General features: G+C 42.3%; 1 protein-coding gene across 2 annotated transcripts; it reads left to right on the top strand.

The window, feature by feature from the left end:
- The first annotated feature begins 4,500 nt into the window (after positions 1-4,500).
- On the top strand, positions 4,501-27,372 carry RBM17 (RNA binding motif protein 17). Of its 2 annotated transcripts, XM_061181654.1 has the most exons (12): positions 4,501-4,706; positions 11,434-11,571; positions 14,064-14,180; positions 16,790-16,956; positions 17,777-17,874; positions 20,674-20,730; positions 21,675-21,816; positions 23,867-24,018; positions 25,084-25,157; positions 25,653-25,751; positions 26,854-26,926; positions 27,059-27,372. In XM_061181654.1, exons 2-12 carry the CDS (start codon positions 11,449-11,451, stop codon positions 27,160-27,162), a joined length of 1,206 nt encoding a protein of 401 aa, XP_061037637.1. In that variant the 5' UTR covers positions 4,501-4,706; positions 11,434-11,448; the 3' UTR covers positions 27,163-27,372. The 2 variants fall into 2 exon arrangements, with proteins under 2 accessions (XP_061037637.1, XP_061037638.1); XM_061181655.1 differs by lacking the exon at positions 20,674-20,730.

The raw sequence follows: 27,372 nt of genomic DNA, 5'->3' as shown, positions 1-27,372 counted from the left end.
TGAGAAGCCCGCGCACCACAACGAAGAGTAGCCCCCGCTCGCCACAACTAGAGAAAGCCTGCGTGCAGCAACGAAGACCCAACACAGCCAATAATAAATAAATAAAATAAATAAATTTATTTAAAAAAATGTGTGACAATGATTTGGAAATGCACAAAACTCAAACTGGAAAGGGAGGTGGAGAGAGTAGTAAACAGCTTTCAAATTGGAGATGTCCAGCCGATGAGGGAGGCCCCAGGGGACAATTGATTCCACCTGGAGAGTCCCCCCCGCAGGCTCTGGGCCTCAGAAGTGGGGACTTTGCACACCCCCTGTGCCTCCATCACGGGGTGGGGACACCCAGGCTGGACACCTTCTGTCCTCTCTCTGGGCCCTTTCTCCTGCAGAGCTTGGTGGAGAGGAGGCACTCAGCAAATTCATTTCATCTCTTTTTTTAAAAAATTTATTTATTTATTTTATTTATGGCTGTGTTGGGTCTTCGTTTCTCTGCGAGGGCTTTCTCTAGTTGTGGCAAGCGGGGGCCACTCTTCATCGCGGTGCACGGGCCTCTCACTATTGCGGCCTCTCTTGTTGCGGAGCACAGGCTCCAGACGCGCAGGCTCAGTAATTGTGGCTCACGGGCCCAGTTGCTCCGTGGCATGTGGGATCTTCCCAGACCAGGGCTCGAACCCGTGTCCCCTGCATTGGCAGGCGGATTCTCAACCACTGCGCCACCAGGGAAGCCCCATTTCATCTCTTAAATGTTCGAGGGACACATCCTATTGCAAGAATGACTTCCCCGCTCCTTTTCCCCTAAGTCAGCCTGAACGCTCAGTCTGAGCCGCCTTGCTGTCTGGCCTCAGCTGAGACAGAGTACTCCCCGGTGCTCAGGTGTGTGTTCACCTCCTGGCTGCGCCCGTGAGAAAGTCATTTCACCTCACGAGGCATCATCTGTAAAATGGGGATAATACTGCAACCATGCAGAATTGTTCAATGTGACCCAAATAAAGGCTCCTCCTCCCCCTGCCCGGTCTCTGTGTGAGGTAACAGGGCCAAAGGACCCTACCCTGGAAACTTTGACCAAAAAAAGAAAAAGTAAGTCATTAGCATACCTTCCTTTTAAGGACACAGTGCAGCATTTTACACTCTTTCACGTGTTAAGTTTCCTCAGGCTCCAGTATGGACGTCTCTCCCCGCCCTCAGTGTTTCCAGAAAGCGAAAAGGCTAAAACCTTTTCTTCTGTCACTGCCGTGCTGCTCTGGGCCCTGTTCCCTTTCTGGAAGCCTCCCAGAGCCCACATCCTGGCCCCACCTGACTTCGGACAGAGAGAAGGGCCCAGGCATCCCATGCTTCCTCCTCCCCGCTCAGTCCCCTCAAAAGGAAGCATCCAGAAGCATCCAGAGCCCCTGAGAAGTGTGGCTCTTTTCTCTCTCTCATGGGGTACATGTTTGTGTCCCCCGAGAACTCACCTGTTGGAGCCGTCACCCCCAATGTGATGGCATTGGAAGGTGGTGTCTTTGGGAGGTGATTAGGTTTAGATGAGGTTGTGAGGATGGGGTCCCCAAGATGGGGTTAGTGTCCTTATACGAAGACAGAAACCAGAGCTGTCTCTCTCCACCGTGTGAGTGCACAACGAGATGGTAGCCGCCTACAGGCCAGGAAGCCGCCCTCGCCAAGAACCAAATCCACCAGCACTTCGCTCTTAGACTTCCAGCCTCAAGAACCCGGAGAACATCAGTGTGTGTTGTTTAAGCCTCACAGTCTGTGATATTTTGTTATAGCAGCCTGGGCTGACTAAGACAGTCTCACTGCTTTTTTCTCAAACAATTTCTATGGGGAATTTCTGATGAATGTAGGTCTCCACCGTATTACATGAGGATTAAGGTGAGGTAATATAAGTCAAATGCCAGTAATATAAGCAAATTGTAAGTTTCAGAACCTACATGACCGGGGTTCTGAATCACCCGTTTAGTGCTCGTCAAAAGATTGGTAGTATTGCCTAACCAGAGCGGCTAAGAGAATACTCTGTTTCCCAGCAGAAATCTGCCTCTCTTGGGTGAGGTGGATCCTCGATTGGTGCCAGTCTTGTAGGATGTGGAATGGAAAGATTCACTTCCTTATGTCCAGGCCCTGAGCAGCAGATCACTCCCATTCTCTGTTTCCCTTTGAGCACTAGGTCTTTATCAAATGATTTCTACAGGATTTGCTCCTTCTCACATACTCTGCAAAATACCAGGCGCTAGAGACTGAATGTCTTTGTCCTTCCCAAAATGCATATGTTGAATCCTAATTCCCAGTGTGATGGTGTTAGGAGGTGGGGCTTTTGGGAGGTGATGAGGTCATGAGGGTGAAGCCCTAATAAATGGGATTAGTGCCCTTATAAAAGAGACCCCAGAGAGCTCCCTCACCCCTTTTGACACAAGAGGACAGACTAAAACATCAGGCAATGCTTGCTTATCCAGCTGCCTCCTGCATGGTCCTGCAGCTGCATTCAAATAAATAACAGATTGGAAAATAAAAAACAAGAAGAAAAGAAGCACTGTGAGAACGGCTGGCCGGCTGATGGGCTGCATGGATAGGTGTGCAGACCATCATGGGCCCAGTTTGGGTTCTTTTCCCAAAATTCACCCAGTGCCTGGACAAACACATTTGTTCACGTCTATTTCATCTGTTCACCAGTCTCTGGCCCCCAGGGATGAGTGCCATCTCCTGTGATCTGGTCTACTCACCTCCTGCCACAGATTGGGTGAAGAGGCAGCCAGGGATTTACCTAGTCGGTCTCTCTCCATAGATATTCCTATTTTTTCTTCACTGTAAATTATGGTTATAAAATGCCCTTCTTAACCTCATTTAATGCTTTTTGCCCTGAAATCAACCCTGAGTAATAGTAAGTTTGTGATCCCTGATTTCTTTATGTTTGCATATTCCTGGTATATCTTTTCCATTCTTGTATTTTCAAACTGTCAGAATCACTCTATTTTATGCATTTTCTTGTATACAGCATAGAGTTGTGTTATGGTTTTTGCTCCAGTCTGAAGTTGCATTTTTTTAAGTAGGTAAGTTTGACTCATTTACGTTTATTCCCATAAGACGTGTGGTCTTAGTTCTGTCATGTTGTTTTGTGATGGTTTCTGTTTTGCAACTTTTTCAAATATTTCACTGAGTGATTTTGTTTGATTTGCTGTAGTTGTGTGCCTGTGTTTTGAAATTTTGAAAGGTTTATATTTTAGTTCTGGGTTAATGATAATTAGAATGTTACATGATGTCCTTAACCATCTATTTCTTTAGATTGTCTACTGACTCCCTATGATATTGCTCTCTTTTGTCCCTTTTCCTCCCTTTTCTTTATCACCAGATTTTAATTAATTATATTCTTTCTTCATATGTTCCTTTGTACTAAGATGTACATTTAAATGTTGACTATTTGATTTATTAGCTTGAAATGTTTTTACCCTCAAATATTTTACCGAACCAAACTTGGGTCCCCTTGCCCACTTGCAGTAAAGCCAATCTACTGTACCAGGTTGTGGTGAAGGAAAGTACAGCATTTACTGCAGGGCACCAAGCAAGGAGAACTAGCAGCTCATCCTCAAAAGACCCGAATTCTCTGATGGCTTTCAGGGAATGGGTTTTAAAGATAGTGTGAGGGAGGGGGCTGCAGGGTACCTAATCAGCTTGTGCACAATTCTCAGATTGGTTGGAATCAAGGGGAAGTTTCCAGCATTATCAACCTTCCGGTTTCAAGGTCTAAGTGCTTGCAGTCAGCAGTTTTCATCTGGTGGAGGTCTGCTTCCTGTAAAAACAACTTAGGAATGTGTGTCAGACCTTTTTCTTTCAGGGAACTGGGAGTTGGTGATTCCGCTCTGTGGCGGATTTATAGTCTAAATTGTTACCTGTTTTCTGACCCAATAGCTATTCTTTATTTCTACATCTTCACATTCCTAATCATTATCTCTTGAGCCAGCCTTCTGAGACTCAGGGGAGCCTGGGAGACTAAAGCAAAAGCCTTTTACTTCAAAGGACAGGGACACAGGGGTTGTATATGGTTTCAAATATAGTGAAAATCATATTGACACGGAATCCCATTTTCTCTTTCCTCCGAACTTTTGTCATATCATTCTTGAACTGTGAGGCTTTATATCATGTACGTCTTTCCTGTAACCCTAACTTCATATCCATGGTTTCCTTAGTCCTACACTTAATTCAGCGCTCCTGGCCGTTTCTTCTGCAGCCGTTTCCCCAGTCATCTCTCCTACTGTGATTTATCTTCAGCTTTGTGCACACTGATGAATGGTTCTGAAGTGGACCTTTGCAGCCCTGCACCAGTCCTCCTCCTCCCCATCTGCGGTCACTGCTAGGCTTCCCCGAGTCTGAAATGTCGCAACCTTGCGCCACCGCGACACCTTTTGGCGGGAGAGAAGGACGCGGGCGCAGGGGCGGTGCGGGCGCAGGGGCGGTGCGGGCGCGGGGGCGGTGCAGGCGCGGTCCTCCGGCCGGCAGGAGGCGCGCAACAGCGGGGCGTCCTCGGCGCAGTAGCAACGCGCCTCTCTCCCGGCCGCACGCGCCGTGACTCCGCGCCGCCGCGCGCCCCGCGGGCTCTGCGTAGGGGTTGGCGCCGGAGAGGTCCTGCCGTCGGGGGCTGAAGCCGAGCGCCCAGCCCGCCGAGTCCGCGGCGCCTCGGACCCTGTGCGCCGCCGCGGCCCGGGAGCGTCGGCCGGGCGGGCCGGGTAAGTGGCGCCCTGGGCGGGCCGGAAGGGTGGCTGGGCCGGGGCGGGTGCGCCTCCCCGGGCGTCGCTGGACGCGACGCCGCGGCTTTAGGCCGCGCCGCTAGGGGCTGGTGTCCCGGGCCGTCCCCGAGCCGCCGGTGCCTTCGCATCAGGCGGCCCGGCCCCGGCCGGCCCTCCGTGTCTCCCTTCGCGCCTCGCCGCTCCTTTATTTGCCTCGGGTCGCCGGGCCTTCGCATTCTTAGTCTTCCATTTTTCTTTCTCGTCTGTCCACATCTCTTCTGGACCCGAGGGCGGCTTTTCCTCTCCACCGTCGGTGGTGTTTTGGGAAAAGTTGCTGGGGTTCTGGACCCCGTAGGCATGCCTGGGTCACCTGTGGCTGGGGGTGCAAAGGAAGGAATCTTTTCCTTCTTAGGCTGCAGAACGGGGAATCAGGTGTGGACTTCTGTCAGGGACGGGGGTTTACCTGGACGGGTGGAGGAAGACGTGACTCCGGCACTGCCTCGGTCCTTGTCCTTTTAAAGCGGTGTTTTAGCTTCGATGTCCAAGCACCCAGCATTTTTTTTTTTTTTTTTTTTGAGCATCTCTTTTCGCCCAGACCATGTGTTAGTAACAGCGGGTGCAAGATTCATAAGATTCTGTCCCCACGCTCTGTGAGTTTAGTTTCCGGGGAAACAGCATAAAAAGCCACGGCTGGGTTGATCCGATTGACCGGAGTGGGGTCTGGAAAGCCTTCCAAAAAGGAGTGAGGCTTGAAACTGAGTCTTGGGGGTGTTTTGTTAGATGTGCAAGATGAGGGAAATGTTTCCTGCAGAGGAAGGAAATAAATGTAAAGATACCAGAGGTGAGGCATCTTAGTGCATTCTGGAAACTGCAGGAAAGGCAGAGGTGTGAAGAGGGGTAGTCAGGTCAGATCAATAAGGTTCTTTGAGAAGTCAGTAAAGGAGAAACATGGGAGGTACTTATTGCTAGAGGCAGGCAGATGGGTGGAAAGTAGGATATTCTGGATGAGGGCAAAATTCCTCACATTCTCATGTAGGTGAGGACTGTGTGTCCTTGCAACAGGTGGAGTCTTTAAAGGCTGCAACTCAGTTTCCACAATTTTATGGGGTAAATGCCACAGACGTTTTGACTATAGTAAGGATATTTAGGGAATATAGGGTATTACATTAGTAACTTAAACTGAGAGTGTTTCATTTTTAGAACTTTACTAAGAAGTGTGCTGCCTGCTGTACAGTTTACAATAGAGAGTAGGTTGTGAGTTAGAAATATAACAAGGTGTCACAGAGGTGTTGGCCCTCTGAGCTGTTCTGATCGTGGAGTTCCGTGACGGATAAAGATAGCCTTTATGGAAAATAGGAATCTGGAGAATTGTGCGTTCCCAAAAGTAACTTTATAAAGTGGATTTCTTTTTACCTGGTTTGTTTTAAATTACCTGCAGGGAGCAGATGATCCAGGGCTGATATTCATTCCCCAAGTCTTTCATAATAGGAAATAGTGAAGGACGTTCTCTGATACACTTAAGTTACGGGTGACTCGTGGACTTTGTTTGCAATACCCTCCAGCCTATGGTGCTTCGGTAATGATAGACTCTATGAGAATGGATGGGAATACTGAACTATGACAAGGGTGTCAGAGGTGGAGGTACAGGGAAACATTTAAAAAATTCTTTAAAAAGTCATAAATCTTACACACAAAGCAGATGCCTTTTATTACGTGTATTTTTTGTGGACATCAACAGGCACTGCCCCTTATAGTTCCCTTCCTGTTCCTTTCTGTCTGTATGTACAGTACTTCGCGTATTCTTTAAGCTTCGTTTTCAATTTGTGATACGCAAATATCTATTTAGTGATAAAAAGGTCTTTTCTTACCAAGCCTGCTTCTTTAGGTGCTCAGAACTCAGACCTTGACTCATTATTAGTTGCATGGTGGGAGTAGTTTTTCTCCCATTAGTTATGGTGTAAAATTTACCATGCTTATCTCATATTCTGTTTACCACAAGTTATGTCCTTAAAGGGCTGATCTTACTGTTTCATAATAATATGATTTCAGTAGGTGCATTAACATCTTCTCTCCACTCTGATATATTTAGAAAATATTTGTAAGTCACTTATAATGTTCCAAACATGGTGCTCAGTTAGAGATATAAAGATGAAAACAGAAACAGCCCTTACCTTTAAGGGGTTTATGATATAGTAAGAGATAGATGTATCACCCAGTGGACAGCATAACATGATCTGAGTGTGTTCAGGGGGGTAGTTGGTTTTATGTGGGGGTCGTAGTCAGCAAAGGCTTGAGATGCACTTGAAAGACGAGTAGGTGGGATGCTTCTGAGACGACGTCTTCCATGTTCTTTTTCTGCCAGTTGCACGTGTTTTAAAAAATACTTTGCCAGCTTAGGTAGAATCTTGAAAAGTCATCATTCTTCTGGCAGACTGTGTTTACCATGTTTCTTTTTAAGAAAAAAAAAAAAAGCATACATGGAAGATTTGTTGATCAAAGGATGGTGTTACCATGATAAAGAAGTAAATAGTGAGAAGGTATTTTAAAGAAGTTATAAAAATCACCTGTTTGTATTTGCATTTGATCCTGGCTTCTTAAGGTATATCCAAATATTAGAAAGTGCTACGTTTTTATTACTTGGCACCATATTTCATGAAATAAATGTGTTATATCATCTGAAAGGCATCTCAGCATTAATGAGGTTAAGTTCAGGTCCTAACAGAGTCTTGTTAGTGCACTTGTTACATTTCAGTGTTTGCAGTGGAGAGAATGAATGAATTGACTGTGATATATTTACAAGTGCTTAAGGCAACTAAAATAAAGATATACACACCTTTTAAGGAATAGATGCAATAAGCTGTGTCAATAAGATTATATAAAAGGAGGAAAGCATGGAATTAATGAGAATGGGGTTCAGGTTGCTGCTCACCCCTGGGCCCGGGAGATCACTTGGGTGGAATGGGATGGGGGCCATGTGGGTTGAGTGTGGTTTCTTGTCCAGATCCTGTCTCTTGTTTTGGGTGGTGAATTCACTGGTGCTCGTAGCATTATAGTAATTAATTGAAGCAGGCCACAGAAGTGTGTCGTTGCTGTGGTTAATCCACTTCTGTGAATTTGAAGATCAGTGAGAAGGAGAAAAGTGAAGAAAGCTCTTCTGCATTTACTGGGATGCGGAGATCTGATTTATAAGCTCCTAGTTAAAGCAGATGCTGGTGAGATGACATCACTTTCTAATATTTAAAGTGTGTTTTCGAAGGTTTTGAGACCAGAAACAAGGAACTTTTAAGGAACATGAGATTTTGCTGCACAATGACTTCCAAAGCTTGCAGAGCGAGGCGAATCAGGTGGAATTGTCAACAGCCACCTTCAGTGTAGACTGGAGTCGGAGGAAGTGCAGTCTCGTGAAACCTCACCAGCACCGATGACATTGTTAAGTACTGGGTTCTTAGCCAGAAGGACTCTGCTGGAGGTAGAGAGCCTCTGCGCTGCTTGATTTTGTAACCCTGAAATTGGGAAAATGTTTCCATCAGTTTACTCTTCTGGCAGGGATATGTCCAGCAGCCTGTTACCTCACACCCCCTCCCCCAGTGCTGCTTCTCTCCTCCCTTTTACCTATTCTTTTTTTTCTTTTAATTTTTATTGTGGTAAAATATACATAACATAAAATTTGCCATTTTTAAGTGCATGGTACCATTGTGCGACTATTGCCACCATCCACCTCCAGAACCTTTTGCCTGCTCTTTACTTTCTCGTGGAGCCTGTGGGCATTGTGTAGTTTCACTGCTGATTCATGTGGCCAAATAGAATTTACTTAATTATTAATATTTCAAAACTGTTTATTAAATGCCTTTTCTGTGCCAGAAATTGGAGCTGCAAAAGTGAATAAGCTGGTCTTTTCCCTTCATAGTTCAGTGGGCATTTGGGTACTCTGTTTCCATTGGCACCAATGTTATTTGTAAATACTTTTTTTAATGAATTTCTCAAATTTCTTATTAAGCGATATTGGGAGAATTAAGTGGAGTTAGATTTGCAAACAAATTTTGATAATTTAGCTTTATGATTTCCCAGAATGCGTTGTTTATATTTGTTTCCCAGAATGTGTCAGTCTTACCTTGCTTTTATAAGATTAAAGAAAGATAAAACAAATGAACCCATAGTTTGTTTACTAGGCTTTGGTTTGGTGACCAATTGAATGAAGAGGTCTCAGAAAATTAAACTAGGTTAGATGAAAGATGCATGGTCATTTCTGAAGTAGTGCTTTGAGAATCACATTACAGTTGACCCCTGAGCAATGTAGGGGTCAGGAACACCCACCCTCTGCTCAGTCGATAATCCAAATGTAACTGTACAGTTGGCCCTCTGTATCCACGGTTCCACATCTGTGGATTCAGCCAACCGCGGATGGTGTGGTACTGTAGTATTTACTATGGAAAAAAAGCCGCATGTAAGTGGACTTGTGCGGTTCAAACCTGCGTCATTCACGGGCCCACTGTACTAAGCTGGACACTCAGCGTTGTTTTTCTTTGCTGTTGCTCTGAGTTTTTCAGGTTAAACTGAAACTTTAAGGATGTGTTACTTAGAGAGGAAGGATTAGTTTTGAATACCAGGTAGGCTGGGAGAAAAGCACATGACAGCCTCTAAAGCTTTTTGGTGCAGTTGTCTTCCACAGTCATTGTGGGCAAGGAATTTCTGAAACCATGGCCTGGGAGGGGGTTGCAAATAGAGTGTTACCTCTGCGGTCGGCCTAACTGCCTGTTCAGCTCTGGGGTGGACATTGGTCTTAGTCCGGGGGTAGAGCAGTGACTTCCACAGACTGATGTAGGTTTTCATGGAGTTCACACTGACTGTGGATTAAAATAGTGGGTTTTGAAGTGGACCCCGGGGGCATGCCCTACAAAACTTCGGAGACATGGTCAAATTTCAGCCATACTTAGTTAAGAAATGGAAGTCATTAATTTTCCTCCATTTAGCCTCAGTGACTTGAACTTGTCTCAAGCTTAACATGACAAGGTGTTGCCAAATTCACTTTGTCTGGCACTGAAGACAGTGAGCATTTCCCGGTGGGATGTGCTCTCTAGGAAGTTCTCTGTCCGTGCTGCTGTCACCTGAGCCGGTGAGTTGTCACAGGAGCCTTGAGGAGGAGAAAGTATAGGCATTCCTTGATTTTTTTTTTTAGGTGACTCATTGGAGCAATCAGCCACCAGTACCGTGGGCTCTGCTTTTATTCACCCTACTTCTGTGCTGCCTTGGGGCCTTTCACTTAGAAATCAAAACTGAGAGCTTTCAGGTAGTCTGCGGTTCAGATATTAAGAAGGGAAGACACTGTGGAAGGAGACTGCAGTTGACCGGGGCTGACTTCTGCTCAGGACCGGAACAGCTATACTGAGGGAGGGAGGCGGCATCCACCCTCACCGCCGCCCCAAGCACAGTGGAAGCGGGTCGGCCAAGGTGTTGGGGGTCTTAGAATCCATGCACAGAAGGGTGGAGAAATGAGCAGACAGACTGAAGTTTTGCCCGGGGTCAGACGTGACCCGGGGGGAAATTAAATATTTCCCTTCCTGTCTATATCACCTTCTCTTCCTGAGACACAGACACAGGCAAAACATGATTTGTATAACAGTTTCAATGGCAAAATGCTGTCTGAGCCTGGGAACTGACAGACTTTTGGAATGTGTCCATATGTTAGAAACTACCCATGTTAAGCATTTCTTTGCAGTTTAGGGATTTTAATCAAATTTTTTTTCCTCTTTCCATCTGTGAGAAAGAGATTGATTTCTTATTTTGAGAAGTGAGCCATTTTGTGGGTTTCAGAACGTTGAGGTGTTTTAAAGGTGGCAGTAAGGATTTACCAGCATGAGCTTTGGAGTTCTCCTGACTGCGTTTGAGATGGGTCTTCCCACTGTGACCTGGGGCAGATTTCTCTCTGGAAGTCCCCATTTCCCTCCTGGACTGCTCTTGGTGTGTGATAAGGCTTTTAGTAAGTGTTAATTATTGTTGTTTTTGTTGTTGTCATCCTCTTGTGTTCCTCTATTCTGCCAGGGGTAGTATATATTGATCATTCACATGTAGATTGTTGATTCTGTCTTTGTAATCAGTGTCATTAAAGATTACAGATTTCTACTTGGTGGGATATGAGGAAACCTGGTTATTAATAAGATCTAACCCTCTACCTTCCTGTCACATCTGTGAGGTCATTTCTGGTTTTTTCCCCTTAATTGGGGGCATATATTACGGTTTTTTCTTTATAAAAGGATAACGGCCCACCACCACAAAAAAAAAAAAAGGTAGTTAATTGTGCTAAATCAGCCTTGTAATAGGTGTTTTTGTAAGGCTTCTACTTTTTGCTGTTGACACAAAATAGAGTTTTTTAAAAATTGAATATATGTAATTAATAATGCCCTGAATCTAGAACTTCCATCTTATCTCATTCTATAGAACAGAAGGATTTCACTCGTGAATTACTTGACCACATGATCTTATATATAGGAAAATTCATTCTAGAGGATTATTTTAAAAATAGTACATGGATGTAGCTTTTTGTGTCAGGGTGCTGACTGGTGATATCAGGCATGTTGGCTTCTGTCACTGAATGTTCCTGGACCAGGTGATCTCTTCAGATACCTCTTACCTCTGAAGTTCCATGATACTGCGTTATTTTAACATGGGAAGACTGGAAATCTTCACTACATTTTTGCATTCTTTAACCCCTATCCCTCTTGCCTTTCAGCATTAAACTGAGAAGATGTCCCTGTACGACGACCTGGGAGTGGAGACCAGTGACTCAAAAACGGAAGGCTGGTCCAAAAACTTCAAACTTCTGCAGTCTCAGCTCCAGGTGAAGAAGGCAGCTCTCACTCAGGCAAAGGTAAGAGAAGCTAAGCCCAGCTGTGAGAGCAGAGGTGTACCGGCAGGTGCCTCCTACGGATTAAGAGTAGCCTGCCCCTCTGCCTCTTTGTTGAATATGTAGGGTTCAACATTTGTAAGGGGAGAGGCTGGGTGGGGGGAGGGAGAGGAATAGGAGTTGAAGGTCATTTCGCTTCTCCTGGGAATAGAACTGTTTCAGGGAATCAGAATGAGGAAAAGCATACTCTTGGTTTCCAGCAATGATGCTGGTTGTCAAACTTCAGTATGCGGGTTGTCAATCTTGGTTGTCCAAGATTGAGAATTTGGTTAAAAGGCTATATAACACCTGATACTCTGGTAAATCCTGATTCTGGGTTGGGGCCTGGGGAGTCTGCATTTTTAGGGAGCAGTCCTGCTGTTTGTTATAGGTGGTTTGGAAGCAGCACTTTGAGAACGAAGCTCTGCGGTAATGACTGAGCTGTGATAATGTGTGTGTTACTGAAGGCTGGGGTTGGTTGTGAACGTATCAGGGTTTGTAGTCTGGGGTAATTGTTTTTGTTTCTGTTGTGTAATGTTGGGCGTTGGCAACATCCTTGAAATCATTCACCAGGTAAAACATTTAAAAAAAAAAAAAGTAGTTGTCTACTGGATATTTGATATTAAAATGTTCCTATCAAATACGTTTAGGAATGAGAATGGTCTTATGGTTTGCTTGTTGTTTTAGAATATGATTCCCCAGTGGAGGCTGTATCCTCTCCAGATGGGGCAAATATTGGTTCTAAGGGGTGAAAAAAATCCTGCTCCTCTTATGTATAAAGGCCAGATATACACAGAATACATAAACTCGTGTGTAGTGTATCTGTGGTATTAAAATTTCATAGGTGGAGAAGAAAATGTATTAAAAGGTTCCTTGAAGGAGGAGGCAATAATAAAAAAGAAGTTGAGAAGAACTGCTTTAGAGATACGTATTTACCAATAAGATGAAATATTTACTGATAAGATGATATCATTTCTGGGATTTACTTTAAAATACTCCAGTCTCTGGCAGGGGAGGCAGGGATACATGAAACAAGATTTGCCACGAGTTGGTAGTTGTTGAAGCCAGGTTAAAGAGACATGAGTTCATTAATCATTCTCCTTAATGTTTGAAAATTCACACAATAAATTTTTTTAAAGTTGGAATTATTTTTCTTTTCCTTCACTACATACATCATTAATATTAAAATGTTTACATTTGATTTCTCAGTATTGTAAAAGGTTTTTAGGATTAAGATACCCACAAGTAGAGAAAACACTGTCTTAAAATTTAAATTGGTTTTGTCAGTTCTGTTGATTAGAGTTTTTGTCTTTTTCATATATCATTACCAGATTTAAATTTTTTATGCCAGTACTATTTCTTTTTAAAGAGATAGAATTTCATCTTTTTAAAACAAACTTTCATCTCACATGAAAAGATTAACAAAACAAGTCTTTTTTTTTTTTAATTAATTAATTTATTTTTGGCTGTGTTGGGTCTTCCTTGATGCACGTGGGCTTTCTCTAGTTGTGGCGAGCGGGGGCTTCTCTTTGTTGTGGTGTGCGGGCTTCTCATTGCAGTGGCTTCTCTTGTTGCGGAGCACGGGCTCTAGGCATGTGGGCTTCAGTAGTTGTGGCACACAGGCTCAGTAGTTGTGGCTCGTGGGCTCTAGAACGCAGGCTCAGTAGTTGTGGTGCATGGGTTTAGTTGCTCCGCAGCATGTGGGATCTTCCCAGACCAGGGCTCAAACCCGTGTCCCCTGCATTGGCCAGCGGATTCTTAACCACTGTGCCACCAGGGAAGCCGAAGTCTTGTTTTTTTGTTTTCATTTTTTTTAAGTTGGTCTAATTTTTTAAATCTTCGTTTCATGTAACTTTTGCTTTGGACATAAGATGTATAAATAAGGTTTTACATTCTAATGCTAATGCTATTTCATATATTCTATTCTTGAAGGCCTCAGTCTTCTCTTTTGTAAAGTGACTGACTCCTAGGAACAATTCTCATACTTAATAACATAAACTCAATTAGACTATAAGTGGACATAATTAGTGGGCAATCTTGGTTCAATGGAAGATAAAATAGAAAAGCAGAAGTCGAAATATAGTAGAGATATACAGGTTAGATATACTAATCCACAAGTGTATGCCCAAGATATAAAAACATACCCATTCCTTGTGAAAGATCCACACTAGTTGAAGTGTAATGTGGAGAATCTAATGTAGAGCTTTTTTCTTATATTATTTCATATGCAAATTTAAATAAAAGCGACCAAGCTTTCTGTAAAGCTTTTACAAAAATGGAGGAAATTTGTGTTGTAGAAAAAAAGGACTAAAAAAACTAGTATATGGTTATTGTAATAACTGAATTAAAAGGCTGTTAAGATTGTTTTTCTCATATCTGAAAGGTTTGTTGCAGAGACCAAAAAAAGCTTTGTTACAAACAGTATGAATTTTAATTTGAAGCCTCAGTACACTTTTCTTATTTTTTGATGATTTTAGAGCCAGAGGACAAAACAAAGTACGGTCCTTGCCCCAGTAATCGACCTGAAGCGAGGTGGCTCTTCAGACGAGCGGCAGATCGTGGACACCCCGCCACACGTGGCGGCGGGCCTCAAGGTACACTCCCCACCCCCAGCTGGGTGGGCCTCCTGCTTTCCACAGGCTGCGCTTTACACGTCACTCTGAACACACCTCAGTAGGCCTTGCACTCTAGGCAGTATCATTTTCAATTTAATGTTTACTTTCGTTTTATCAAGTTTAAAACATTCATCTGTTTAAAACACAGTAGTTAATTATAGAAAAATCAGAAACTGGAGGTAGGCAAAAAGAAAAATAAATGACTTCGGTCCTACCCTCCAGAATTTAAAAACTTTGTATTTTGGAATAGCTTTCCATCCTTCGCCTTCTCCACCTTCTGTTCTCTGACTTGCTTTTATCACTTAATATATTGTGAGTGTCCATCTGTGTCAAAAAGTATAGGACCATATGATCATTTTATTGACTTCACAGTATTCCCCTGTGTGGGTTTGCCGTGAAGCTCTTGGTGGGGTTTCTTGACCAGAGGAACTGGTCCTGCTCCTGCAGGCTGATAGTCTGTCAAGAGGGAAAGGCACCCCACAGTGGAAATTTTCTGAGGATTCTTAGTCATTCAACATTTTTTCCCACAAATTCTCTGCCTAATTTTTTCTTGCTACATCTAATGAAAAACTGGTTAATCATCTTCTGTTATTGTGTATTGGCTCTAGAACCTATAATATCACCCCCAAATTTAATCAGTAAGCATTTTCCTTCTTGCTGCATAGCCAATTTTTAATTGTAAAGCATTCCCATCAGGTGAATGTATGGTGATTTACACACCTATTTCCTAACTGTAGAACCAGTAGACCTCTAGTGAACACCTCTGCAGAGTGCTTTCTATGCATTTAAAATTATTTTCTTAGGATAGATTTCCTGAGGTGACATTAGGAGATCAGTCACTTTTATGGGCAATTTATTTAGCGCCAACTTGTTTCGGGCAGAGTTGTATCAGTAAATAGTATCACTTGTAACATGTGAGCGTTTGGGTTTTTCCTACCCTCCCCAGCATTGGGTATTAACATTCAGGCTTTTAAAATCAAGCAAGCTGCTTTATTCTTTATAGCATTTAAAGAAGGATGGCTCATTGTTGAACTTAAGCAGGGCTTATATAGTAAAAGTTGTTTGCTGTCACATATTGAAATGACAAAAAACTAACCTTCATGCTGATAGTCTGGTCTCTGAGTTAGAAACTTTGTGATGGCGGTGTTCTGTAAATCAAGGGGCTCATTGTTAGCTTCTCCCATCTTAATAATAACTGAAAGGAAATGTCGTTCATGTGCTTTTGTGTTTTTAAAATGTCTTTTATGTGAACACAAATGAATAACTGCCCTTTGGGAGCCCTGCATTAAATAGATTTTTGTAAGATTTCCAGTGATAGGGCCTGGGAGGTGATTACAGTTACTTTTCTAATTTCTTTTATTCATCAAATCAAAGTGTTTTTTGAGTTTTAGGTGTAAGGAAGCCATGGAGTGTTTGTTTTATGATGAAAAAACATCAAACTGCACAGTGTAATCCAGGAATTGTTGGATTTAGATCCATTGATGATGAGCATAAGCTCTCTTTATCATGCCCGTTTTGTGTTCATATATAAAGTACATTTTACAAACAACCTTCCTGCTTTTGGCAGTGCTGGCATGCTCCTCCTGAAAGAGGTACAGAGTGGGCGCTCGGGGACACTGACCTGTGCTCATTTGGGGCATCTGCGGAGACCAGGGAAGGCATCTCACTTTTACAGACAATAAGGAGGCGTCGTGCTAGGAAAACTAACAGAAGAAAGTATGGAGGTTTAGGAACGTGAGACCACGCAGTAGGTCAGGGCTTACGAGAACCATGGAGATAAAGACCACGAGCCTAGGGCAAAGCCCCCTTCTCATTGTGTGTTTCTAGTTGACTGTGTGCTGTCTGCCTTTTGTTTTTACGATTTCTTTGTTAAGGCTACTACCTCTTTTTCTCTCAAAGAGTAGCCCCAGTTTCTAAATGTACAGAAGAGAAATGCAAAATGTTGTCATCTGAACCTGACTTAGTGGACCTTAAAAAATGAATGAGGATGTGAAGGGAGTTACCTCCACCTGTGCAGACTCAGGCCTGAGATGCAGATGCCTGGGGAGGGTGTGCATTCCAGAGGATTTCACAAAGCCCAAGAGGATGCTTTTTACCTTTTTTTTTCTTTTTTTTTTTAAATCTTAATATGTCATGTCTCCATGTAATCAGAATCTAAAGTTATTCTATTAAATGACTATAAGAATGTGTTATTCATGAGTTGTTTTGTATTTTAAGTTTTCACAGATATATATATATATATAAATAGAAGTATTCTGTGTTTGCTATAAATAATCAAATTTATTGCTTAAAATTTTAGGTGGTGGCAGCTTGTTTAAGACGTCCAGGAAAGTGTTGTAGGGTGTTTATGGAATTAATACTGAACTGAGAGGGGAAATTCTTTGTCATGTTCTGCTGTTCCCAGGCTAGGTGTGTGGCCACGTCAAGTCACTGAACCTCCTCAGGCATCTGCTCCCTCATCTGTAAAGCAGAGGCAGACAGGTGGTCTTCAGGGCCCCTCCTAGCCCTCGTATTTTTTGACCTTAATTCTGTGAATAAAATTCCAGGACAGAGGATGATACTTACTTTGGCATTTTTCCCTTCCTCAGGACCCGGTTCCCAGTGGGTTTTCTGCAGGAGAAGTTTTGATTCCCCTAGCTGATGAATATGATCCCATGTTTCCTAACGATTATGAGAAAGTAGTGAAGCGCCAAAGAGAGGAGCGACAGAGACAGCGGGAGCTGGAAAGACAGAAGGAAATAGAAGAGAGAGAAAAGTAAGGCCTTGCGTGGATGTGGAGGTGCTCTGCGTTTGAAATGGTCGTTCAGATGTTGGTGAATGAACTTTAGTGCTGTCTGTAAGGCTGAGTGAGCTTCCTGGTTGGTCTGAGCAGTTGTCAGGAGGAGTCAGGTTGTTGTTAAGAATGTGTGGTCGTTACATCCCAGCACGAAAACGAACTCCAGAGCAAATTTCATATATAGTTGCAGAAAACTTAGAGTATATGTTTTGGGTGAGTTCTTGGAGAAATAACTTACAAAGTGATGTTGAATAATAGGGTTTTTTCCTATGCTGTGACTCTGCTAGAGTCATAACTACTTAAAGTATTTAAAATGTTATTCTTAACTTTTACTGTTTTTGAGCCAGATGGAGTTTTTAAAAACTCTTATACATCTTTTATGTTTTTTGAAAGTATGGGCAACAAGGATTTATTTGCATTTCTTCTTTTAAAAATAGTATTAATTGTTAGTTATATAAAATATTAATATACTATTATTTATTGAATCACTTCATGAAGTGAAAACATGTTCTAGAGAATCAAAATTATTTAATTAACTATTGCCTATTGTTGATATGCTTTAAAATTGAAAGAGGTAAATATCAAGGAAGCTTTTTTCTTGTTATTTATATTCATATACCTCTTAAATTTGTTCAGTTTATCTTCTGGATTTTTCTCACTTCTCATACTTTTGCTACTTTAGTCTTTAACCAGTTTGCATGCCCCCCACCCCCCCCAAAAAAAAGTCAAGGTGATGTCCTTGAGTTCACATCTCTGAATTGGTTCATCCGTGGTGAACATTTGTTTCCTCTTATCACAGGAGGCGTAAGGACAGACATGAAGCTAGTGGGTTTTCCAGGCGACCAGATCCAGATTCTGATGAAGATGAAGATTATGAGCGAGAGAGGAGGAAGAGAAGTAAGGCATGAACACAGATACTATGTTTCAAACATGGTGCAGTTCCACCATTTCATATTCAATTTCATAAATGGTTCATCTGACACTGGGTAATTTTCTCTCCAGAATCTCAGCAACCCACATGTGCATGACAGTGTAAATTTACATTGTGTTTTCACATATAGTCTTTCTAACATTTACTTGTTGGACACTTGGAGCATACCTTAAAATACATGCCCACTCTCGTCTTTACCCTCAGCACAGTCGCACCAACCTGTTCTCCGTATCCAGCTACATTTCTGTTAAGAACAGCACTGAATGGAGAGTCAAGGCACTCATTTCCAGAACCTTTGCCACTAACACGCATGACTGAGCTTCCCTGGACGCTGGTTTCTTTCAGTGTTGTACGGGGAGCAGGGAGACAAGCATTTGAACTAGGTGCTTCATAAGACCTCTTCCATCTCTAAGAGGTCTCCAAGAGCAGCATTGTAGTTGTGTTAGAGCCAAATTCTTAGTGATCACTAGATAGCTAAGCAGTGTTCATTCTGGAGAGAATGGAATGCTACTTATTTTAGCTTCATCATGTTTGATTGCTGGGATTTCCTGGATTTAGTTCACCACTTTGGTTGACAGATTGAGATTTAAATGAGAAATTGAAATCTTCTTCTTGTCTCCTAGATATCAGGCACTGTTCTAAGCACTCTGTTGGATTACCTCCTTTACACCACACAACTTTATACCACACAACTCAGATAACTGTGATAATCCCTGTTATAGTGGATTAGTGGGAATAGCGTTGTGTATGAAACGGGTCCATTGTGCATCTAACCAAGATCTTTCTTTACCTGAAAACCTCATTGCAATGTGGTCACCTTTACCGTGAGACCTAAGAAGAATGTTATCATGAAGCTGGAGTGTATTTCCACATATATGAACTCTGTTTTATGACCAGCAGTTTGGCAAGCTTGGTCTTCCCAGTGTACAGCCAAGGTTTTTCAGGGCTTAGTTTAAACTTTAAAATACTAAATGAGTTGGAAAGGAGTGGGTCTGTACTAATTTAGAATTCTTACTCTTTCAATGCAGATATGAATTATACAGATTTATAGAATACTTACTGCACAACAACAGAGAACCAAGCTCATAGATACAGAAAACAGATTGGTGGTTACCAGAGGAGGGGTTGTGGGGAGCTGGGAGAAATGGGTGAAGAGGGTCAAAAGGTACAAACTTCCAGTTACAAAATGAATCATGAGATTGTAGTGTACAGCATGGTCACTATGTTAATAATACAAATAATTGCATAGTTTTGGGGTTTTTTTAGATAATGTTTATTGTTTTAGGCCATTACATTTTGGGGATAAAATAATTGCATATTTGAAAGTTGGCTAGGAGAGTAGATCCTAAAAGTTCTCAACACAAGAAAAACTTTTTGTAACTGTATGTGGTGACAGATGTTAACTAGACTTTTTGTTATGATCATCTCACAATATATACAAATACCAAATCATTATGTTGTACACCTGAAACTAATATAATATTACATGTCAATTATACCTCAACTGAAAAAAGGCTTCCTGCGTGCGGAGCACTCTCAGGCATTGCATTGTTTTTCTAAGGAGGAATAGAGTTAACATTTGAGTGTGCTCTGTGTGTCAGGCATTATGTTAACATTTCAGACTCATTATCTTCCTAATCAACAAATGCCTGACTTATTAACTTGTTTTAGAATCCAATACATAGGTTGAATATTTCTTGGTTTCATCTTTCCAGCTTACAAATCAGCTGCCCTTTTTTGTGAGGAGGTGTGCCTTCTATACTGAGGACTTTTTTTTTTTTTTTTTTTGGAACATTAGCAGGAACCATATAATCTAATATTAGGGAAGTAATGGTGTTAATATCCGTTATGTGTACTGCTGTTAACATATTGATGGTCATATTTTAACGTGATTAGTAGCAAATTTTCAGTAAACACCCTGAATTTTGTATACTAAACTCATCGGAGCTGATCTTTTCAGAATCAGTTAATAATCACTTAGGTCTTAGTGGCAAGGTGAAAAATGATAATAGGTATTTCAAAAGACATAGAAGTTTTATTAAGGCTCATATTTCTCCGTAAGTATTTTTTCTAGTCTAGGCCTGTTAATCATTATGCATATACACTGGCTTTGGGGGATTTCTTTTGTGAAACATTGTGTGCTGGTGCAGCATGGTTTTGTAATCGGTTTCTTTAATTTACATTGTATCAATTTTTTTGGAGTGTTTCATTGATGATTAAGTTATAATACATATGTTAGCACTTCTCCCTAGTGAAAAATTCCTTATGTTCTCTGCTCATGTTTTCCCTCTGGTTGTCTGATAGAAAATGGAGTCTACTTTGGTTTGTTCGTGTCCACCATTCTCTGTCCAGGAAACATGAGCAGGAATGGTGACAACACAAAACAGATTGTAACCAGAAGTACTGACACTTCCAACTAGGTGCTCAGTCCCAGTGGTTTGCATCCTGGAAAGAAGGGTGCTGTCTTGTGGGGGATGCTCTGGCGTCACAGGGAGCTGGGTTTCATTCTGTCTCTGCCTGTTCACTCTCCCGCGATCATTTTCTCATCTGGAAAATGGAAGCAGTGATACCTACTTCTGTATTTTTAATCCTGGATTCAGATACTGAAGTCTTCAGATGTTAGTGGGAGGGATGGAGTAGCATCCCTTCCTGCTTCTTTCTTTGGAGGGTGGTGTGATGTGGCAGGTGGCGTGTGTCACATTCCTGAGGATCCGGCATCTGAAACGCTTTCCCTCCTTTAATTGGTGGAATTTCTGTTTCTGCAGGTATGGGCGGAGCTGCCATTGCACCACCCACTTCTCTTGTAGAGAAAGACAAAGAGTGTACGTACCTGTTTCTTCCCCTCTCTGTTCAGATACACATCTTTAACCCAGTTGTGGGAAGTCTTAGCTGGAATCAGCCAGGTGTCCTGAATGCAGGGAAATGGCTGGAAACCCGTCCTTGCTCTAACCCTCAGCCAAGTGCTCCCTTCCACCCCTTAAGTTTTATACCAGGCTCTGAGGCATGGGTTTTTCTCTTGTGAGATGCTTTTTTTGTTTGTTTTTAAAAATAATTCATTTTGTCTTCTCCAACATTTCGTTATTTGGAGTTAGGTAAAAACAAATAGTAGCTGAGTTTTTGTGCTCAGTGGTCTAGGGGCTGTTCAATTTGTGACCCTCCACAAGGTGGCAGCACCTTCCTGGGTTAGGTCAGTGCACAGGTTGTGTGCATTTACTCAGATTGCCAGCAGTCTTCTCCCAGTGATCTGTTCTAGAATTTGGGGTTGGAGTTGGACTTTGAGGAGTCATGAAGCTCATCTTCCTACACTCTGGGTTGGACCATACCTAAACTATCCCAAGAAAATGTAGTCATCCCTAGTGCTTTTTAATACCTGTTGCACCATGAATGTTACCTTTTTATAAAGAAGGTAATTAAAAAATTGTTAAATACCTTTTGTGTGAAAATACCTGACGAACCATAAACCCCAGCTGAAACCAGTCTCTGGGAGTGGGACCCAAGCATCTGGATCAACAAGCTTCCTTGTTGATTCTAATGTGTAGCTAGGGTTACAAATCACTGAACTGGCATATGGTCCCTAACTTCAAAGACCTTTATTGTCTGCCAGGGTAATAAGGTCATAAGATGAGCGTCTTAAGACAGGTACACAGGATGTTATGGGAGTCAAAAGAGGGGTTGATCAGATCCACTGGAACATACAGAAGGTCCAAGTGCAGTTCAGAATTGTTTTGTCGCATTTTGGTAAACCTATTTTATTTTCATCCAACAGTACCCCGAGACTTTCCTTATGAAGAGGATTCACGACCTCGCTCACAGTCTTCCAAAGCTGCTATCCCTCCCCCAGTGTACGAGGAACAAGACAGACCCAGATCCCCGACTGGCCCCGGCAACTCCTTCCTCGCCAACATGGGGTAATGGTCCGGGTGCTCTCACCTCGGCAGGTGCAGGGAGGGCGGGGCCGAATGGGAGGCACTGTCAGCCCTTCCAGTAGGTGCAGCATGTTTTGGGATGGGGCCTTTTTTGGGTTTATGGGGAGATGCTCAGTGTGCTCAGTCACGCAGCCTCCTTCTTGAGGATCAGGGTTCAAGTCACATGGAGGGTATCCCGGCATGATACTGTTATGTTTTGTACAAAACATAAAGCTGTCTAATGGAAATTTTGAAAGATTTAGATGCTGAACATTATATTCTCTAGTTAGGACTAGTTTGTGATCATTATATTTGTTTTCATAACATTTGCAAATAGGTCATATGAATTAGAGCTGACTTACGCTATGTCCAAAAGATGAATGACATCTTTTTTTTTTTGATAAAATGACCTTTGCTTTAAGGTCATGGTTCTATACCTTTGGTCTAAAAACTCTCAGTCGTTCTAACTATAATTAGAAATTTGTTGGCATATGAAAATCAGTTTTAAGGTTGACTTTCAGGTGGGGCTTGTGGATTTTAAGTCTCACTGGATTTGGCATGCATTTTAGTTAAAAGAGTGTTTTATGTGGTTTACTCTGTTCCTCTCGTGCTCTGAGGGGTTGTCAGGTGAAGCAGCATTGCACTAAGGCCTTTGTTCTGTGTCCTCTAGAAGGACTGCCTCTGGTGGCAGTGCTGTGACTGTAGTAGTGACACTGGTCTGCCCTCGCCTGTGTGCATGTGCTTTGATTCTTAGTGTCCTCGGAGCTGGGCTAGTCAGAGTTGGAGGAGATGGGTCCTCCACCGTAGGGTTTGCACATTGCAGGAGGATTTGGAGTTTCTCATCTTGTGTCCATCTTCTAGACCTGTGCTGTTCTCTGTGGTAGCTAATAGCCACACGTGGCTGTTAAATTAATTGAAAGTGAATAGAATTTAACATGTATTTGTTTAGTCACACTAGTCTCAAGTGCTCACCAGGCTAACAGCTACCGTACTGGGCAGTGCAGATGGAGAACATTTCCCTCATTGCAGAAAGGCTACCCTAGAGTGTATGCTGGAGGGGGACAGACGTGAAGCCATTGGGGTGGTTTTGTTTGGTTTTTTCTGCTAATGAAAAAATTGACCTTTTGCTGGTAAGAATTGACTTTTTGCTGAATCCCCTTTAAACAAGAATTAAATCTTTATGCCTAAGGAAGATACAGTGTAGTACAGTTCATCAGTTTTCAGTCTTCTTTTTAGCCCTATAACAGCTTGTTCAAATGAAATATTTAAGGCAATTACATACATGAAATACTGTAGGTACAGTTCTGGTTGAAGCAGGGTTTTGTGATTTAAGCCCTAAGTAGCAGTGGTCAATGGGGGGCACCCTTGAGACCCATGAGGCTCCTCACGGTGCAGTTTGAAAACTGTCATGGGATTAGAGAAAGAGCAGTGGACTGAGAATCCGGAGTGGTGGGTTACACTTTCAATCCTGCCATTAACTCCTACAGAAATAATTCTCATGTTGTGTCTTGCTTTGCTTTCAATTAGCCTTAAGCTTGTCAGCCCATCTGGGCCTCAGTTTCTTCATTTCCAGCTCTGAAATAGATGGTCCCTAAGTGTCCTTTCATGTATGAAGTCAGTCATTGGAAACTCTGCTGTACTATTTAGAAAAATGCAATCATCTTCATTATGTGAAACCATATTTATTTTTTGACAGGCTCACTTTAAAATAAACTGGTTATGAGCCCTGTAGCAGAGCAGATACTGGAGCACACAGGAAGTCTAGTGTTTTCTAACAGGCCCTGGGGAAATCTCACTAGGGGAACTAGTGTTTCCCTCATCTCAGGGGTAATCTCAGGATGCCCAGGATTTCAGCGTTCACTTTTTATCTTTCTCCTGAACATTCCACGGCTTCCATCTCATGGCCCGTTGGTAATTATATGTGGCCTTATGGAAGCCCTTGTGGAATTTACACTCTCTCTTTCCAGAAGGAGATTACTGTGATGTAAAATCCAATTTATGCTGTAGCTGATGACATTGAGTGCAAGGACCTTTCTTTTTTTCCTCCCCACAGTGGCACAGTAGCACATAAAATCATGCAGAAGTACGGCTTCCGGGAAGGCCAGGGTCTTGGGAAGCACGAGCAGGGCTTGAGCACAGCGCTGTCAGTGGAGAAGACCAGCAAGCGGGGAGGCAAGATCATCGTGGGCGACGCCACTGAGAAAGGTGGGCCTTCCCTTGAGCGGGTCCCTGGGGGTGAGCAGGGTGGAGGCAGGCCATCCTGATTGTGATGCATTCCAGCTCTGCGTTGTGGAAACTGAATCCTGAGGCCCGTTTTTACAAATAGTTCAGAACAGACAGAGAAATAGGAATGCCCATGGAAGAAAAAGAAGACAAGAGACTTTGGCAGAAATGAATAGGACTCCAGAAAATCATGTCATGCCTGCTTCTACTAGCAAAGAGCCTTGTTACATTGATAAAACCATAGTTATGTTTTTATAGCAAGACAGAGCCATACACAGTATATCGGTGATTCTGTCTGCTACATCTCCATCCTGTAAGGGTTCTCTGTTCTTTTCTTTTTTCTGCCCTTTCATCCTAATTTTCTTACTGACTGATCGCTCTGTGAGACTAATGTTATTTTGCAGTCTACTGGTAGGTGATGCCTACTTGGTGTTTTATTTTCATTTGATAGTTACAGTCTGTTCTGTAGTGAGGGCGTATCGGAATGAGTCAAACATGACTTAGCATTTTAAGGAGAACTGAGTGGTTTTGAGTCAGCTTAGCTGAACACCTTTTCCTAAAGAAGGGAGAGAACTTTTCTGGGAGCCCTGTCGACGCACAGCTTTAGGAAGCAGCAGTGAGCCTCACAGGCTAGAACCAAAAACCAGCAGTCGCCCGGCTTTGTGGGAGTGTCTGAAATTGGTCAGCTAGGGGCTGGCTGCTTCACAGCTCGTTACACTGGGCTGGGGACCTTCGGCCACTGCGTGAGCCAAGACTCACCTCTGAGGGTTGTGACCACTGTGCCCTGTGAGCCCTTTAGGAAGTGAGCTGAGCAAAAATGCAGGTAATTGGGGATATTAAAAAGTTCTAGAAATTATGGTAAAAATTATACCAAAGCGAAGTGATGCTTTCAGCCAGATAAGGCTGCATTTTTGCTGAGAGACTGTGTGGATGCTTACAGAGGGCTCTAGGACATAGATAGTGGGGATTGCTATTGAAATTAAATTATTCATTGTAACTTGGACTCAGTGCTGTAACATGTCTATGTCTGATGATGTTTTCTTACAGATGCAGCCAAGAAGTCGGATTCAAATCCATTAACTGAAATACTTAAGTGTCCTACTAAAGTGGTCCTACTAAGGGTAAGGCGCAGAAGGAGGAAACCTGTTTGCTCTCTTTGAATTGTGTCACTCCACCTTGACCTGTCCCTGCACGCTTGCAGCCCCCCTGATGACAGAACAGTTAAAGCAAACTGAAAATGACACTTTTGGATAGACTCCATATGAGACTGATTTTTAGATTCCTTTTTCACTAACGCTTCTTCGCTAAACACAGTATTTAAGACTACAGTGAGTAATTACTTTAAAATATTTGAAATTGTTAGAAGTTCAGCATGGTTTATATATTTTGATGCTTGCACAGTTGCTCTTATAACTCTTTATGAAGCTTAATGTATATTTTTATTTTTTATATATTTTTTAATACCAACTTCGGGGTATTTCAGGGATGAAAATTTTCTTCGTGTCATTTGGGATTAGGAACGTTTGCCATCATGGAAAAAGTTATTTATACATCCATTTTACATATTTGTAAATTATACTTTACAATGGAATTTATATATTTATTTTTGTTTATAGAACATGGTTGGTGCAGGAGAGGTAGATGAAGACTTGGAAGTTGAAACCAAGGAAGAGTGTGAAAAATATGGCAAAGTTGGAAAATGTGTGATATTTGAAGTAAGAGGGGTTTCTTTTGATGTTTATAAACCCAGGTTATAATTGATAGACTACAAAACATTTTCTATAGAGACAGAGTGTGCTGTAAGTAACATATTGTCATACTATAGGAGGTGACAGATGTTGGTTAGTTACACTGCTTTTACTCAGTTATTACAATTTCAAACATAAACATAAGAAGGACTTCAAATTTTATTTGGTGAAGAAACATTGCATTTTGTGACTGAGGTTTAGACTTGATGACAGTGTGCTCAGTAGTTTAGTGACTTGGACGTGCCTCTGGTCTCACTCATTTGGCAGGTGTTTTCTTAGTGCCTCCCACATACCTAGTACTGCATTGAGAGCCTTGTGGGTGGGGAAACACATTCTGTGCTCTTGGTGATAACGTTCAGTTGAAGAAACAACAAAACAAACACGTGAAATTAGAGAACATTCAGTTGCTAGATTCTGTAATGTTGACTTACAAGTACAGGAGGTGAGAGAAGGATTAGATCCACACAAAATAGAGGAGGCTTTGTGAACGGTATCAGATGTGAGCGAAGCTTTGGAATGAGTGGGTAGGATTTGGGTAGGAGAGAACGGGTGTTCAGACTAGGGTCGTGGCTTCTGGGAGACGGAGGAGGGCTGCAAAATGGAGTGGTTGGGCGTGGTGGGGGTTAGCAGGAGCCGCGCTTGTACAGTGGCAGTGGGGCTATGTAAGCGGGGCCTAGAAAGCTCCACCAAGGAACTTAGCCTCATACGAGAGACAGTTAGCATACGGATCTTTTTACCTTAATTTCTGCTCACTTCAGCTTCTCCTCCATATCATGTTGCTGTCTGTTGACTGCGTAATTATTTATGTGTCAGATGGCATAGGACCTCCAAAGGTCCTTCTTGGCTGTGTGTTCCAGCACTTAACACAAGACCTGTCATAAACGGACCTTCAGCAGATTTTGATGATGAATGAATTATACTTATTTCCTTGGTATTTGACCATTGCTTATCTGTATATGATGATAATTGGAATACTTACTCTGATAAAAATCATTTATGGGAGAAAACTCACATTCAGTGTTACCTCCGATGATATCTTTACCTAACTATACTTTCATTTCTTTTCCAGATTCCTGGTGCCCCTGATGATGAAGCAGTACGAATATTTTTAGAATTTGAGAGGGTTGAATCAGCAATTAAAGGTAAGTTGTACAGCTAACTATAAAGAATTAAAAAGTTGAATTTGTGATCTTAATCTTTGTAATTAAAACATGTTCTTGTAATGTCTAATGGAATACATGCCTTAACTGACTGTCTTTTTGTTTGCCTTTTAGCTGTTGTTGATCTGAATGGGAGGTATTTTGGTGGACGGGTGGTCAAAGCATGTTTCTACAATTTGGATAAATTCAGGGTCTTGGATTTGGCAGAACAAGTGTGATTGTAAGAACTAGAGCCTGAGTCATCTCCAACGATCCTTCAACGAGCCGCAGACTGAGCAGAGGAGAGCAAGGCGACAGGCAGCCTGCGTGGCTGTGGGTACAGAGACTCTGGAAGGACTTCTAAGATATATGTTGACTGATCCCTTTTTTATTTTGTGGTTTTTTAATATAGTATAAAAATCCTTTAAAAAAAACAAACAAAAAAACAA

The sequence above is a fragment of the Eubalaena glacialis genome, chromosome 2 (genome assembly GCF_028564815.1).
Source record: "Eubalaena glacialis isolate mEubGla1 chromosome 2, mEubGla1.1.hap2.+ XY, whole genome shotgun sequence".
In the NCBI taxonomy this organism is placed as follows: Eukaryota; Metazoa; Chordata; class Mammalia; order Artiodactyla; family Balaenidae; genus Eubalaena; species Eubalaena glacialis.
The sequence above is the reverse complement of the archived record's forward strand: the minus strand, read 5'-3'. Positions and strand labels throughout refer to the sequence as shown.